The sequence below is a fragment of the Palaemon carinicauda genome, chromosome 22, assembly GCF_036898095.1.
Source record: "Palaemon carinicauda isolate YSFRI2023 chromosome 22, ASM3689809v2, whole genome shotgun sequence".
Lineage (NCBI taxonomy): Eukaryota > Metazoa > Arthropoda > Malacostraca > Decapoda > Palaemonidae > Palaemon > Palaemon carinicauda.
In genome coordinates, this window is record NC_090746.1 from 6,245,250 (window position 1) to 6,259,593 (window position 14,344).

Genomic DNA, 14,344 nt, shown 5'->3' on the forward strand with positions numbered 1-14,344 from the left:
TTAAAATTACATGGTCTTATTGTATCAGAGTTTAAAGAATGCTTTAAAAACTTTTAATTTCAGCCTACCTGATCTTCAGACACGTGTGCTTAACAAACTGCACAACTCGCAAACATCTTTAACTGTTCATACTTTAAGTAGTAGCGATGAGGATGATGAAAAGTGCGGGAATGGTTATATATCTGAAGGAAAAGTTAGTATAAAAGTTGATGCTGACGATGATCGTACTGTCCTACCATATTCTACAAAAGCACAGCCTTCTTTACTGAAGCCTGTCAAGAACCCTTTACGTCAGGGAGGTTAGTTTTATTGATTTTTTCAAGTATGCTTGTATTGTTTTAATGTGTATTTTATAATTCATTGCTTGAATTATTTTTATTATAGTGATGTGATAGAGATCAATATATGCATACCTTTGTATTAACCTTTTATTTTACTTACAATAATGATAATATGTTTGGTGTGGGTTATTAGAAATGTTATTCACATAAGGAAATAATTCCTTATTTGTTATTACAAGCAAGTATCACATCACCAGTAGGAGCTCTCTTTCTCAATATGAGCTCCATTGCTTCTTAGGTGTTGTATGAGTTGGATGTGTGTTACATTTTCTTTTTCTTTCTGATTTCATCCTAATTTTTTTCATGATCAATTCAGAGGTAATGTTTATTGCAGGCTGTAATGAAAACAAATTGCAAATAAAACTTTGGCATTCCCGTGTGTACTTTGCATTTAAAAGATGTAAAGGAAGCAAATTCAGTTGGGTCAAGGTCTTTGTTTGTATAGGTCAATGTCAAACACAGCCAAAAGTGTTACCGGACAGCGAGTGACCGAGCCATCTGGTTTAAGTAAAGGACGAACTGTTAAGTCTACACCAAAGAGTGTAGATTTAAGGGTAACCCATTTCTGTTTCTTGTTTGTACTAGAAAGGGTTGTTTTATGGTCAAATTGTAATCCTTTTCAGTTGAAGCATAAACTCGCTGAGCAACAACTCTTAGCTGAGTATTTTATATATATCTTACATAAGTGTGAAACATCAGGGACAGATTGTTCAGTCTTGATTACTAACGAAGCCAAGGCATGATCAGATGTCCCAACTGGAGAACCAACCTTATTTGTTATAACACCAGGGGAGTCAGTGTATACAATACTAGGTCCAATCAGTTGACAAACCTGTGAGTAGCTTCATTCAATATTTACTCACAGCCTTATCCAAAGGCAAATTCCAAAGCTCTTAAGCCGTGCTAATCAGTAGGAAAAACCATTTAACCACTTCCTATTGTGGGTGTTGAAATCACCAACAAGCACAAGGTATGGCTTTTCTATCATCTTGTATCGTAGCCCTAATGGTTAGAAGATGGTCGAAGATAGAATCATCCAAGTCTGGATTCCAATAGAGGGAGCATTAATAAAAGTTGTTATGCCTACCACAAACTTTTATTACTTGAATCTCATGACAGCCGCAGTCAGCAAATCATAAGATGTAGGGTACTCAGTCCTAATATACATACACTGCTGTTCCCCTTGCCCTAAGAATGGTATGCTGTTTCAAAATTATTGGTCTCTTAAAGCCTGTAATAAAAGAGTCAGACGAGCCTGTAATAAAAGAGATCAGATGAGCCTGTAACATGAGCTCAGACGAGTGCCTCATTTGAGAAACCAAAGTTTCAGAGTATAATAGAATACCATACTCTCTGTTGGCAACTGTAAGATGTGTAATATTGCCGTGCAATCCACAAATATAGCAATACATTAGATGACGCTGGTGAGTCTGGGACGTACTGGTCCTAGATTTTGCTCAGCATCTCCAGACAGAATATGAATTAAAAGTAATGAAAAAGTCTAATGACATTTGAAAACAAAATTAACAGTAGTAATAACAAAAACAGTATGTACACAACCGTAGATAAAGCAATTCTTACAACTCATAGACCAGAGGAAAAATGTCGGATAAAATTGGTTAACATGGCGGAGCTGACACACCGTGCAAGGCTAAATACCCTGCAGGATAGCCATTTCAACGGAAAGGAAGGACAGTAATGATGGTTTTGAAAATGAATACCAAAGAGGAAGATAAAGGAACAGAGGGAAAAGGCAAACTTTGGTAAGACACCAGGCATCTATGGCCCTTCTTTTAAGCCTGCTCAACATGCTTTTTAAATAAAAAAAAAGCCAAAGAGGAAACAAGTTGAATAGTGTGTCCTAGTGTATTCTCAAGCAAGATAACTGTAACCCATGATAGTGAAAGACCATGGTATAGAGGCTATTGCACTGCCCAAGGTTAGAGAATAATGGTTTGATTTTGGAGTGTCTTTCAAGAAAAGCTGCTTTCCATAGCTAAAGTCTCATACCCTTACCAAGTGGAAAGTAGCTGCTGGACAATTACAATGTAGTAGTTATTTAACCCCTCAGTGAAAAATTGTTCAGTTAACTTAGTGTTGTCAGATGTATGAGGAAAGAGGAGAATGCATAAACAATATGCCAGGTTATTTGGCGTATGCGTATGCAAAGAAAAAAGTGAGTTGTAACCAGAGAGGGATTCAATGTAGTACTATCTTGCCAGTCAAGGGACCCAGTAACTCTATAGCGGTAGTATCTCAACGTATGGCTAGTGTCTTGGATAACATACTACCTTAGGCTTCACTACCTTAGGCTACACTATATCTAGCAGTGGCCAACTAAGTTTGATGTACAATAGGCCTGTAGTGTTCTTCGATTGCCAAGTTAGTTGAAGAGGTTATGTGTTTATAGATGAGTCTTGGATTTAGCTGGAGTTTTTTACAGGTCAGGATAATTTGCAGGAGATCCATTTCAATGTCAATAGGAGACAGACAATGAAATCAGGGTGGTTTAGGTAGATTGACTAAAAGATATGTAGAGATATTATAGGTGATCCAAAGTTTAGGGGTAACAAACGAATAAACTACATGCTCTAAGCATGAAAGACTTTCTTGGGAATATCTAATTTTATTAAATTTGACAAGTTTTTATATTTATCACAAATTGGAATATTAGATTGATTGAATGGGTAGAATGATTGTATAGTACCATGAATAATGACAAGACTACTAATGGTTTCTAGCTCATGTCATACACTCGAAAGGCATCAACCGATTCCTCTCTATGGTTTTGTTGGAGGAGTACTGTAATGCTGTACAGTACCAAAACTCAATTCCCGGAAGGGTTTATGGTACTAAGTACATGAGCTCATGCTCCTATTACCAGTGCTAGGTCCTGTACAAGAATGAGCGTGAGCACTACTGGTCAGGACTTTGGCAGCCGCCATTGTCCCTTTCCAGCCTCGGGGGATGCCTGAGTTGCTTTGGTGACATCGTCGCCATTATCCATCATTTCAGCAATTGCAGCGCTGACAAGAGGGATCCGATGAAAGACTTGGGCACTGTAGCGCATCATTTTTGGGTCTGGAGTCTGCTGCTATGGAAGCTACTTCCAGGATCAGCCTAAGGAGCTTCCCTTTTGACGACTGGTTGGGTGAAGTCGTATACCTTGCCTCGACCAGGAACCCAACATTACCAAAACACAGAAATATTCAGATTTAGTCTTCTCAGGCAGAAGGTAAGGACCTTCCTGGTGCTGCAGTCATCCTACTTGTAGACTTCTGGGTCCTGAAGGAGCTCGAGGCAGAGGAACGCACTCAAAGTCTTCCAGATTGTTCTCCAGGTTCAGACAACTTTTCTAGTGGAGAAGTCAACTGAGGCCTTGTGACCAGCCTTCATCCCATTCATGAGAGAGACGGCAAGTGCTGTATGATCTGCCATTAGGAAGAATACTTCTTGTGCTCAGTGAGAGTGAAAGATATGTACTGTACATCTAGATACCCATCCTTAAGTCCGATAGAAGTATCCTCCTCCTCCTCAAGGCTTTAATTATCAGTTCAAAGCCCAGACTGTCTACCACTGCCAAGCGTTCATGCTCACTTTTTCTGGTACCTACTCGATTGAGACTTGCCTTTTGGGTGTTCTCAACAATTGTCTTTTCCTGTCTCTCTCCAGGAGGCATTGCTCCAGGACTAAGATAGTTGATCACGATCTGAGAAACGTGCGCAATTGGTAACCCAGCTACATGGCCAGTCAGAAGATAGAGGATCAGATTATGGTGATAACACCTTGAAGATTCATATAAGCATACGTAGGGAAGTAGTGCAGTCGTTCTTGCTTGACAAAGAACCTTAATCTAGACAGTAACATTTCTATCACTTCCCTTGACATTGGAGAACTCGTTTTACACAGGCTCCTACATCAGCAATTGCTCCAGTGTTGTTGGAAGCATCACTGGTAAGTGATTCAGTGATTCACTTACCTTTGGGCTTCATAGGAATAGGAACATGGGCTGATCAGGCTTGTGGGCTGATTGACGATATCCTCTCCAGATGAGTTCTACCTCCAGGGATCCTTCGTTCATAGACGAATCCAATGTAAGCGGAGGACACATGGAGTACTTGAACACCTTGGGGATGTGGTTCATAGAAGTATACACCTGCTTTTAATCTACTTGAAGTCCAAGCAATGATATTGATACTGTTAGCTTCTCAATAGGGTTTGATAAGTCACCCAGTAGTGTTGAAGAAAAACGTCACCTTCGTTACTTATGGCTACAAGCAAAGTGGTAGGTACACGCTGGGACAGCTGACGTCGTGTTAGAACTGAACACAAGATCCATTCCAAATAAGAGGAATGTTCTTGTATACATGCTCAGTCACCAGGGGCACGGAATATTATCATTGAGATCCCCTCTTTTGTGCTTGGTGCAAAGGCTACATGCACACGTAGGACCCATTCACTTCCCGGTTGATCGAGAACTTTCAGTGTACTGCTTTCTCTCTAGGTCTAGAAGATCTTCCAGTAAGTTGCTTCCCAGTTCTAGGGATGTCAGCAGCACTCTGGAAATCTTCCAATACACTATTTACTTCTGGATGCCTAAGCCTTTCTGCCAGCTGACCTGGTTTACCAAATACTCATGAGCCTACTCAACAGTCTGTGGACGATATTGGTTTCAGGGTAGCCTGGTGGCTCCCAAATGCCACACACAGAGATATCGTGATTTGCTGATGTTACTCTTTGAGGTATTGGTAGAACCACCCATCTTCTGCTGTGGCATTGTAGAAGGGATACTTCTCCCATCATAGCCCCTCTTCAATGGATTGCTGTTCTCTTCTCCTTCCTCCATCGAGGGGGAGCTCCTCTCAGTCTCAATGGTAGAAGGCTGTCACTCAGTTTATAACCAGATCTCAGAATGAAGAGTTCTAACCTTTTCCCTTTCGAAGGATCAGCCTAGGCTCAGAACTAGCTCCAAATGGTCTTCCCTCTCCAGGAACTCAACACCTCTTTATGGGATATCTCTTGAGTTTTCAGTTCTCTCAAATGGACTCTGCATGATCCTGGAATAAGCATCGGATATGACCTTACCCCAAGTCTACTTGTGAGCTTTGGCCTCAGCATTGAGAAGAGGTGTACCACATGACTTTTCATATGTCTTGAATGATTCTATAACAGATGAAAGTCTTCCTCTCCTTTAATCTGGAGTTATTGTTCAAGAGCCAGATTTCAGCAGTACATAACTCCAAAGTCAAGCTCTCCTCTATATCTTCTCTCCTCTATATCTTCTCTCCTCTATATCTTCTTTACAAGCGGGCTTCAGGATGACTCGCTCCTCTGTCCTGTAAAGACAGGACGACACTCTTTAGAGGACTCAGGTCCCCTTGTGAAGCACCTGAAAAATTTGCTGCACCAGTTGGTCTGAGAAAATATCCAAGAATATCACTTTCTCTGATTTGTGCAACATCAGATGTACTGATCCAAAAAGAGGACAGAAGGAGCACCCTGGTTCAAGCTTACAAAGTCAGGAATATTGGTTCTTCCCTTCAGGAGGAACATGTAAGTGGCTCTGATCCTGAAGGTATGATTCAGGGACGACAGACAAACTTTGCTGCCCAGTACACAGGGGTTTACCTACTGGTATTTGGAAAACCTTATCCTTGGTCACGCTGAAGCTTCTCACCAAGTTGTATTGCTAACTGAGCTACCTCCTGGGATAAGAAGCATCTCGTCTAACAAAATGGAGTGTATGGCCGTTCTCTTCCTGTTTCCCCTTTATTGGAGTTATGCAGTCATTCCGTTATATGCTGGACTGGATGCTAGATGCAGGCAAGCTTCATGACCAAGTAACTTCTTTACAGACAAGTCCTGATTGAAGTATCTCCCTCATCCTCTCAGACAAGGGGAAGGATGAATGTTATAATGATCATATATTCAGACATATCCTTACAAATATACTGTAGGTTCTTCCACGATCGCCTATCCATTTCCTGGTAGGGATCTAGCCTAACACTATCGATGGTTGACTAGAGTTGATCTTTTTCACTCTTCCACAAGACCAAAGTGCAGTGATATTTCCTGCCTTAGTAAATCAGCCAGTCTTGATAATAGGGACTTTCATCCTCCTAAAAAGTCTACATGTAAGGAAGATGATTTGTTCTCCTGTAGGAATAGAAAACAAATTTTTCTTTTTAGTATTTGATTTTTTCCTTATAGTTACACTGCTAGCCTCAATGACCCTACATGTCCTAGGTTAAAGGTCAAAGTGAGGGTCACTCCATCTGTCGAGTGGTTGGGGAATACCCGCCACCTGACCAGCAACTGTGTTTACCTTGTTAGAAATTTAAATGGTTGTTCCAGCTTCGCTGCAGTCATAGTAAGTAGGTTGGTCAGGGCACCAGCCACCCATTGAGATACTACCTTTAAAGAGTTATTGACTGGCCAGTCAGTACTACAATGAATCCTTCTCTCTGGTTACAGCTCATTTTCCCTTTGCTTACATATACACTGAATAGTCTGGCCTATTCTTTACATATTCTCCTCTGTCCTCATACACCTGACAACACAGAGTTTACCAAACAATTCTTCTTTTCTCAAGGGTTAAACACTGTACCATAAATGTTCAGTGGCTACTTTCCTCTTGGTAAGGGTAGAATAGAATTGAAAGTTTACTGAATGTTGAGGATAATAGGGAGGCAGATATTATTGCTGTTCCAGGTGTTGAGGTGCCAGTGATGGGAGATGAGAATGAGAGAGAGATTACAATAGAGGAAGTGAGGAGAGCATTAGATGAAACGAGAGTAGGAAAAGCATCTGGTATGGATGGTGTGAAAGCTGAGATGTTGAAGGAAGGGGGTGTGACTGTACTTGAATGGTTGGTGAGATTGTTTAATATGTGTTTTGTGTTGTCAATGGTACCAGTAGATTGGGTCTGTGCATGTATTGTACCACTATATAAGGGTAAGGGAGATGTGCATGAGTGTTGTAATTCAAGAGGTATTAGTTTGTTGCGTGTAGTTGGAAAAGTGTATGGTAGAGTACTGATTAATAGAATTAAGGATAAAACAGAAAATGCAATCTTGGAAGTACAGGGTGGTTTTAGAAGAGGTAGGGGTTGTATGAATCAGATTTTTACAGTTAGGCAGATATGCGAGAAATATTTAGCAAAAGGTAAGGAGGTGTATGTTGCGTTTATGGATCTGGAGGAAGCATATGATAGAGTTGATAGGGAAGCAATGTGGAATGTGATGAGGTTATATGGAGTTGGTGGAAGGTTGTTGCAAGCAGTGAAAAGTTTCTACAAAGGTAGTAAAGCATGTGTTAGATTAGGAAATGAAGTGAGTGATTGGTTTCCGGTGAGAGTGGGGCTGAGACAGGGATGTGTGATGTTGCCGTGGTTGTTTAACTTGTATGTTGATGGAGTGGTGAGAGAGGTGAATGCTCGAGTGCTTGGACGAGGATTAAAACTGGTAGGCAAGAATGATCATGAATGGGAGGTAAATCAGTTGTTGTTTGCGGATGATACTGTACTGGTAGCAGACACAGAAGAGAAGCTTGACCGACTAGTGACAGAATTTGGAAGGGTGTGTGAGAGAAGGAAGTTGAGAGTTAATGTGGGTAAGAGTAAGGTTATGAGATGTACGAGAAGGGAAGGTGGTGCAAGGTTGAATGTCATGTTGAATGGAGAGTTACTTGAGGAGGTGGATCAGTTTAAGTACTTGGGGTCTGTTGTTGCAGCAAATGGTGGAGTGGAAGCAGATGTACGTCAGAGAGTGAATGAAGGTTGCAAAGTGTTGGGTGCAGTTAAGGGAGTAGTAAAAAATATAGGGTTGGGCATGAATGTAAAGAGAGTTCTATATGAGAAAGTGATTGTACCAACTGTGATGTATGGATGGGAATTGTGGGGAATGAAAGTGACGGAGAGACAGAAATTGAATGTGTTTGAGATGAAGTGTCTGAGGAGTATGGCGGGTGTATCTCGAGTAGATAGGGTTAGGAACGAAGTGGTGAGGGTGAGAACGGGTGTAAGAAATGAGTTAGCGGCTAGAGTGGATATGAATGTGTTGAGGTGGTTTGGCCATGTCGAGAGAATGGAAAATGGCTGTCTGCTAAAGAAGGTGATGAATGCAAGAGTTGATGGGAGAAGTACAAGAGGAAGGCCAAGGTTTGGGTGGATGGATGGTGTGAAGAAAGCTCTGGGTGATAGGAGGATAGATGTGTGAGAGGCAAGAGAGCGTGCTAGAAATAGGAATGAATGGCGAGCGATTGTGACGCAGTTCCGGTAGGCCCTGCTGCTTCCTCCGGTGCCTTAGATGACCGCGTAGGTAGCAGCAGCAGGGGATTCAGCAGTATGAAGCTTCATCTGTGGTGGAAAATGTGGGAGGTAGGGCTGTGGCACCCTAGCAGTACCAGCTGAACTCGGCTGAGTCCCTGGTTAGGCTGGAGGAATGTAGAGAATAGAGGTCCCCTTTTTTTGTTTTGTTTCTTTGTTGATGTCGGCTACCCCCCAAAATTGGGGGAAGTGCCTTTGGTATATGGATGGATGGAGAATAGACTCTAGCAATGGTAAGCAGCTCTTCTAGGAAAAGGACGAAGGTTTGTATAGTTATGAAAAATACAAATTGATATTAAATTTTTGATTTTTTTATCAAGGAAAAATGTAGGATTTATTATCATTAGTAACTTAGAATGATCCAAGCAATGTATGGAGTTGAGAAGGAAGCCCAAAAAAGTTATAATACAGTACTTTAAACATTCATTTATAACAAGGGAAAGCAGACTATACTAGATTGACATAAGTGTTGTTTAAGAACAATAACCTAAATGCAAGTGCTGTAACTACTTTTGTAAATGAACCACACTTGGTATACTGTAGGCTTTACTAAATTGTTTGTACTCTGTCCCCTTGTCCTATAGCTGCACCGGCTTTTTAACCTTCTAGATCGCTGTTATTGCTTTTATCTTTCATTTTTTAACCCCATAATTTGTTGTAGGTTCTCTGCCAATTGCACATTTAAAGGCTGTCATGAATGGCAGAGACAAGGGACAATGACAATGTCTTGGGACAATGCCCTTGAGACTGACCATATATACATATGATTAGCACCCAAACCCCCTCTCCACCCAAGCTAGGACCAGGTAGGGCCAGGCAATGTCTGCTGATGACTCAGCAAGTAGACCTTTAGGCTTCCCCCAAACCTCCCATCCTTACCTCACAAGGATGATCAGGTTGCAGACACTGCAGGAAACTATTGAGCAGGAATGGGTCTCGAACCCTAGTCCAACATATCACTAGACAGGGAGGTTTCCTATGGGCTACCACAACCCATTGGTGGTTAATGGTACCTGTGGCCACATTATGAGTCCATATGACTTGAATTCTATGAATCCAAATCCTTGTAAACTTTGATCTTGTGGATATTGATAAAGGACTGTAACTTTGAATTTCAAAAGATTAGCCAGAATAAATTTGGTATCTGCACTGTTCTAATGAAGTTCAAAACTTATTTCTTTAGAAGATATCCAATTAGATGACCTGAGCTTGAAGAGCTACTGAAATTGTGATTTTCCATAAATAGAATAAGAGGTTAGTTATGGTCTAGGAATTTATAAACCCTAAAGTACTTCTAATTGTTGTTCTTACTGTGAATGTTTCCTCTTAGATCCTCCAGTCTTCATGCACCTATTCATTGTGCAGTAGATTGTAAGTAAATGATGTAGCAAGTTCTTCATAATAAGGAAGTCTGACCAGAGTAAACACTGCTTATCAGTTGGTAGAAAATCAATTCTGAACTTTTTTAAGCTCAATATGCATTGGTTTTAAGTAAATGAGAGTTTTGTTATTATTTATCATGTCTGCTAGCCACTAAAAATATGTTAAGGCATTGCAATGTTATATTCAAGGCTAACTTTGTTACTCCTCTGTTTAGATAACTTTAATTAAAAGTGATATATCATTGTTTTGAAATTTCATATCTGTGACTTAATGAGGGTTTCCCTTGCATGATATACAGAATCTCTTCATACTTGTAGTATTTAAACGTCATTTATTTAAGTTTTTTTTTTTTTATTAAAATCTTGATGTCATTTCCAGGAGAGAGGAGTATGGGTGCTTCTGATGAAAAGCTACTCGATTCAATATTCAAAACTTTACTCTCTTTTCAGAAAAGAGGGATGGTGTAGATGATATTCAGGAGGATTTGACAGACATTCAAAACTTCACTCTCCTCTCAGGAGCGAATGAGACTACAGATGCTTTTAAGGAAGATCTACCCGATATTCAAAATTTCACTCTTCTTTCAAAAGGATTATATAATGAAGATGAAGACATAAAAATGGTAAAGTTTAATATTAAGAAATACATATTTTTTCTGTAATGTTTTGAGTTTTTTCTAGATTTTCTGTTTACATTGAGAAAGCAGATGCCGGAATGTGTTTGTATGAAGTTACAAGTCATTGTGGATACTGTACTGTACTCTATTCCATTCCAGGCCACCCCGCAATAACTGAAAAACCGTGAAGTAGATAAAAAAATCTATGATATATTTGTTCGGCACCAATTAAAAACCTTTCAGCTCTTTACTATGGAGATATATTTTGGCGAAAACTGAAACTAGCCTTAAAAGTTTTAGGGAGGTGCTTACTCCCCTTTGCTAGTTAGCGGTGGTTAGACCAACCACCCCGCTCACACTTGCAGTAGCTAACACAAGCCACTTTTTATTTTGGCTCGGGGGAAAGCAGATGTCGATTCTCCTCCACTTTATTCAGTTTAAGAACCATAATAAAGAATTACCTGGGCTAGAATATTAGATTTTTGTTTTTCTTCTATACAGATTGATTTCTGTAAGTGTTCCAGTTTACTGTAACACACTTTACTTTGGTCACCTTCGTTCCTGTAGCCTCAGCATAGGAATGAGAGCAGAGGCAGACAGTACCTTAGGGGCTTCCAGTTGGAAGAGGAATTCCTTGGGTGGAACTCAGAAAATAGCTTTGACTACGTTTCACAGGCAACACTCTATGCAGACCTTCAACTTGAGCTCTACTTGGTGACGGAAAGCATAGAGCGCTGCCCAGAGGCCTGCCTCCAGGTGTTGGACAACTTCTCTTTACGAGGGAGAGTTACCCTTCGCCAACCTCTATCCTGAAGTTTCCCCTCTTATGGGGAGAGATACCGACAGCAGCAACAGAGGTTGATTGTCTCTCCTACCTGTGGGAGAGACAGACCTCACCTGATTGTTTTCCCTCCAGAGGATTCTCCCGACGGGATTGTATTTGACCACTCCCTGCAAAGCTCTTCAGGGCTTGACAGAGGAGTTAGGTGACTGCTTACAGTGTCTGCTCTTTGCCGTCTTGTGGCCACTGCTTGTGGTCGCCGCCTCTCATCGACAAGTCTTGTAGGCTCCAACTCCCCGGAGTTAACTGCTACATCGTCCCTGTTGAGCACAACAAAGTTCATGGAGCTTTGTGAGACTGGGATCTTCGGGATCTGTGCCTGATAGTTTTAAGCTCTTAGGAGAAAAAAAGCCTTTCGTAGGCTATAACTCTTTGGAGTGATGGCCTACATTATACCTCAGGGGCTCAACAGAGCTCATGGAGCTTTATAAGGACCTGGCCTCATAGTTTCAAACTCATACAAGGGAGAAACTTCTGTTCTTGGACAGGAAAATGACGAACCTAACGCATTAGCGTGCTTAACCTCTCACCCAGTGACGTTAAGGGCAATGAGCGAGGAGCAAAATGAGCAGATGAGGGAGTTTACCGCATAACCACAGCTAAATGGTATACCTCCCTTTCATATGTGCTTAACCCAACACTCACCAACTGTAAAGGGTGTTCAGTTCTTAATGCCTCACTTGCTCATTCAGGTCTTGTTGTATAGAGAGGGTGTCCAGCGCGCTCCCCATCCTAAGCGCTGAATATCTCACTTGCCCATTTGGGACTTGTATAGCGCACAAGTACAGTGAGAACAGTGCAGATCTCTCTATGCAATATATCTTATTATAACTTTGTCTTCTCACAGTGAGTAAGCAGTAACTATGTGAGCTTTAGCTCAATATAGTGAAGAAATATCATGCACAAATATTTAAGTTGCCTGCACATTCGGATGCGTACGCTTCCACATCTGCGCAATTGTCTCGTCAGCGATCTCTAATGCTCTTCTCTAACATTTGCATCACTAACGCTCTTTCGCCAGTGTTCACACTGCTAACACTCATTCGCCAGGATTCGTATCGCCTCGCCGAACAACGATTGTGCAAGACCTTATCTGCTAACCTCGGGGCTGTTGGGTTTGGGTTCTTTGCATGCTTAGGCAAATAACCCTTACATGCGAGACTATTCATTGTTGCCATGAGAGAGTGCCCTCCCAACACTACTTGTTAGCTAGGTGTGCAGATGAGTTCCTTTCCCTGAAGCTGGGCAATCACATAACATTCCCAATGGCAGTGTGTTTCTGTTTGCTCGTAAGTTCAGCTACTAGTTCCTCACACATTTGGTGGGGTAAATTCTAACATGAGTGGTTTTGAGTCTGGCTATAAAGAAGATGTGAATATTATAGCAGGTTATTTTGTATTTAGTGAAGAACTCTTAGTTAAAAATAAGAAAAGGTTTAATTCACAAGTAATACGTCACTATTATTTGGGAGGCGACGTTACATAGGGTATGTCTTTCAACCATGAGCCTCCACTATAGGTGCAGCACTAACATGCCAGTTGTAAAGATTGATGCATAAGTTAAGTGCTCCTAAGATAGTAGGATAGAACTACCTTATAAACCTTTCATCATCATCATCTTCTACGCCTATTGACGCAAAGGGCCTCGGTTAGATTTCGCCAGTCGTCTCTATCTTGAGAGCTCTTAATTCAATACCTCTCCATTCATCATCTCCTTGTTCGTGCTTCATAGTCCTCAGCCATGTAGATTTGGGTCTGCCAACTTTTCTAGTGCCTTGCGGAGCCCAGTTGAATGTTTGGTGAACTATTCTCTCTTGGGGCGTGCGAAGAGCATGCCCAAACCATCTCCATCTACCCCTCATCATGATCTCATCCACATATGGCACTCGAGTAATTTCTCTTATAGTTTCATTTCTAATCCTGTCCTGCCATTTAACTCCCAATATCCTTCTGAGGGCTTTGTTTTCAAATCTACTAAATCTATTGGAGATTTTTTCATTGTCATACCATGACTCATGTCCATAGAGTAACACCGAACTCACTAAATTGATATATAGTCTAATTTTTATATGTAATTTCAGGCAATTTGATTCCAAATTTTATTTAACCTAGCCATTGTCTGATTCGCTTTTTTCAATCTTTCACTAAACTCTCATTATAAAGACCCTGTATTGGAGATCATAGTTCCTAAATACTTGAAAGATTCTACTTCATTAATCCTTTCTCTTTCCAATGATATTTCATCTTCCATTGCATACTCCGTTTTCATAATCTCTGTCTTTATTCTATTTATCTTCAGCCCAACCTCATGTGATATTTCATGCTTTCAGGTAAGCAAGCATTGCAAATCCTGTGGTGTTCTGCTAACAAGGAGAGCATCATCAGCATACTCTATGTCTGCTAAATTCTCACCAATCCAATCCATTCCTTCTCCACCATCTGTCACTGTTCTACGCATTACAAAATCCATGAGGAGAATAAACAACATAGTTGACAACACATTTCCTTGGAGTACTCCGCTGTTCACTGAAAATCCATTTGAGAAGACTCCATTGACATTAACTTTGCACTTGCTATGTTCATGAACAGACTTGATTAAATTTACATATTTAAGAGGAATTTCATAATAATGCAGGACTCTCCATAAAATTGGCTTGTGCACACTATCAAAGGCTTTTTCATAGTCCACAAATGCCATCAAAACATATCTTAAAATATAAATTTGGTTAGTACAACTACTTTTTTGAAATCCTGCTTGTTCATCTCTCAGCTTTTCATCAATCTTTCTCTCAACTCTCTTTAGAATAATCATAATATATATTTTCATAACAACTGATG

The 14,344-nt window shown here is 40.7% G+C and overlaps 1 protein-coding gene across 1 annotated transcript in view; it reads left to right on the top strand.

Moving 5' to 3' along the window:
* Positions 1 to 14,344, top strand: part of mms4 (Methyl methanesulfonate sensitivity 4) — a 249,316-nt gene that overhangs the window by 76,558 nt on the left and 158,414 nt on the right. Inside the window, exons 3-4 of the mRNA XM_068345953.1 lie at positions 64 to 299; positions 10,500 to 10,672. Of these exons, the coding sequence (XP_068202054.1) occupies positions 64 to 299; positions 10,500 to 10,672 (409 nt within the window). The remainder of the gene's footprint in view (positions 1 to 63; positions 300 to 10,499; positions 10,673 to 14,344) is intronic.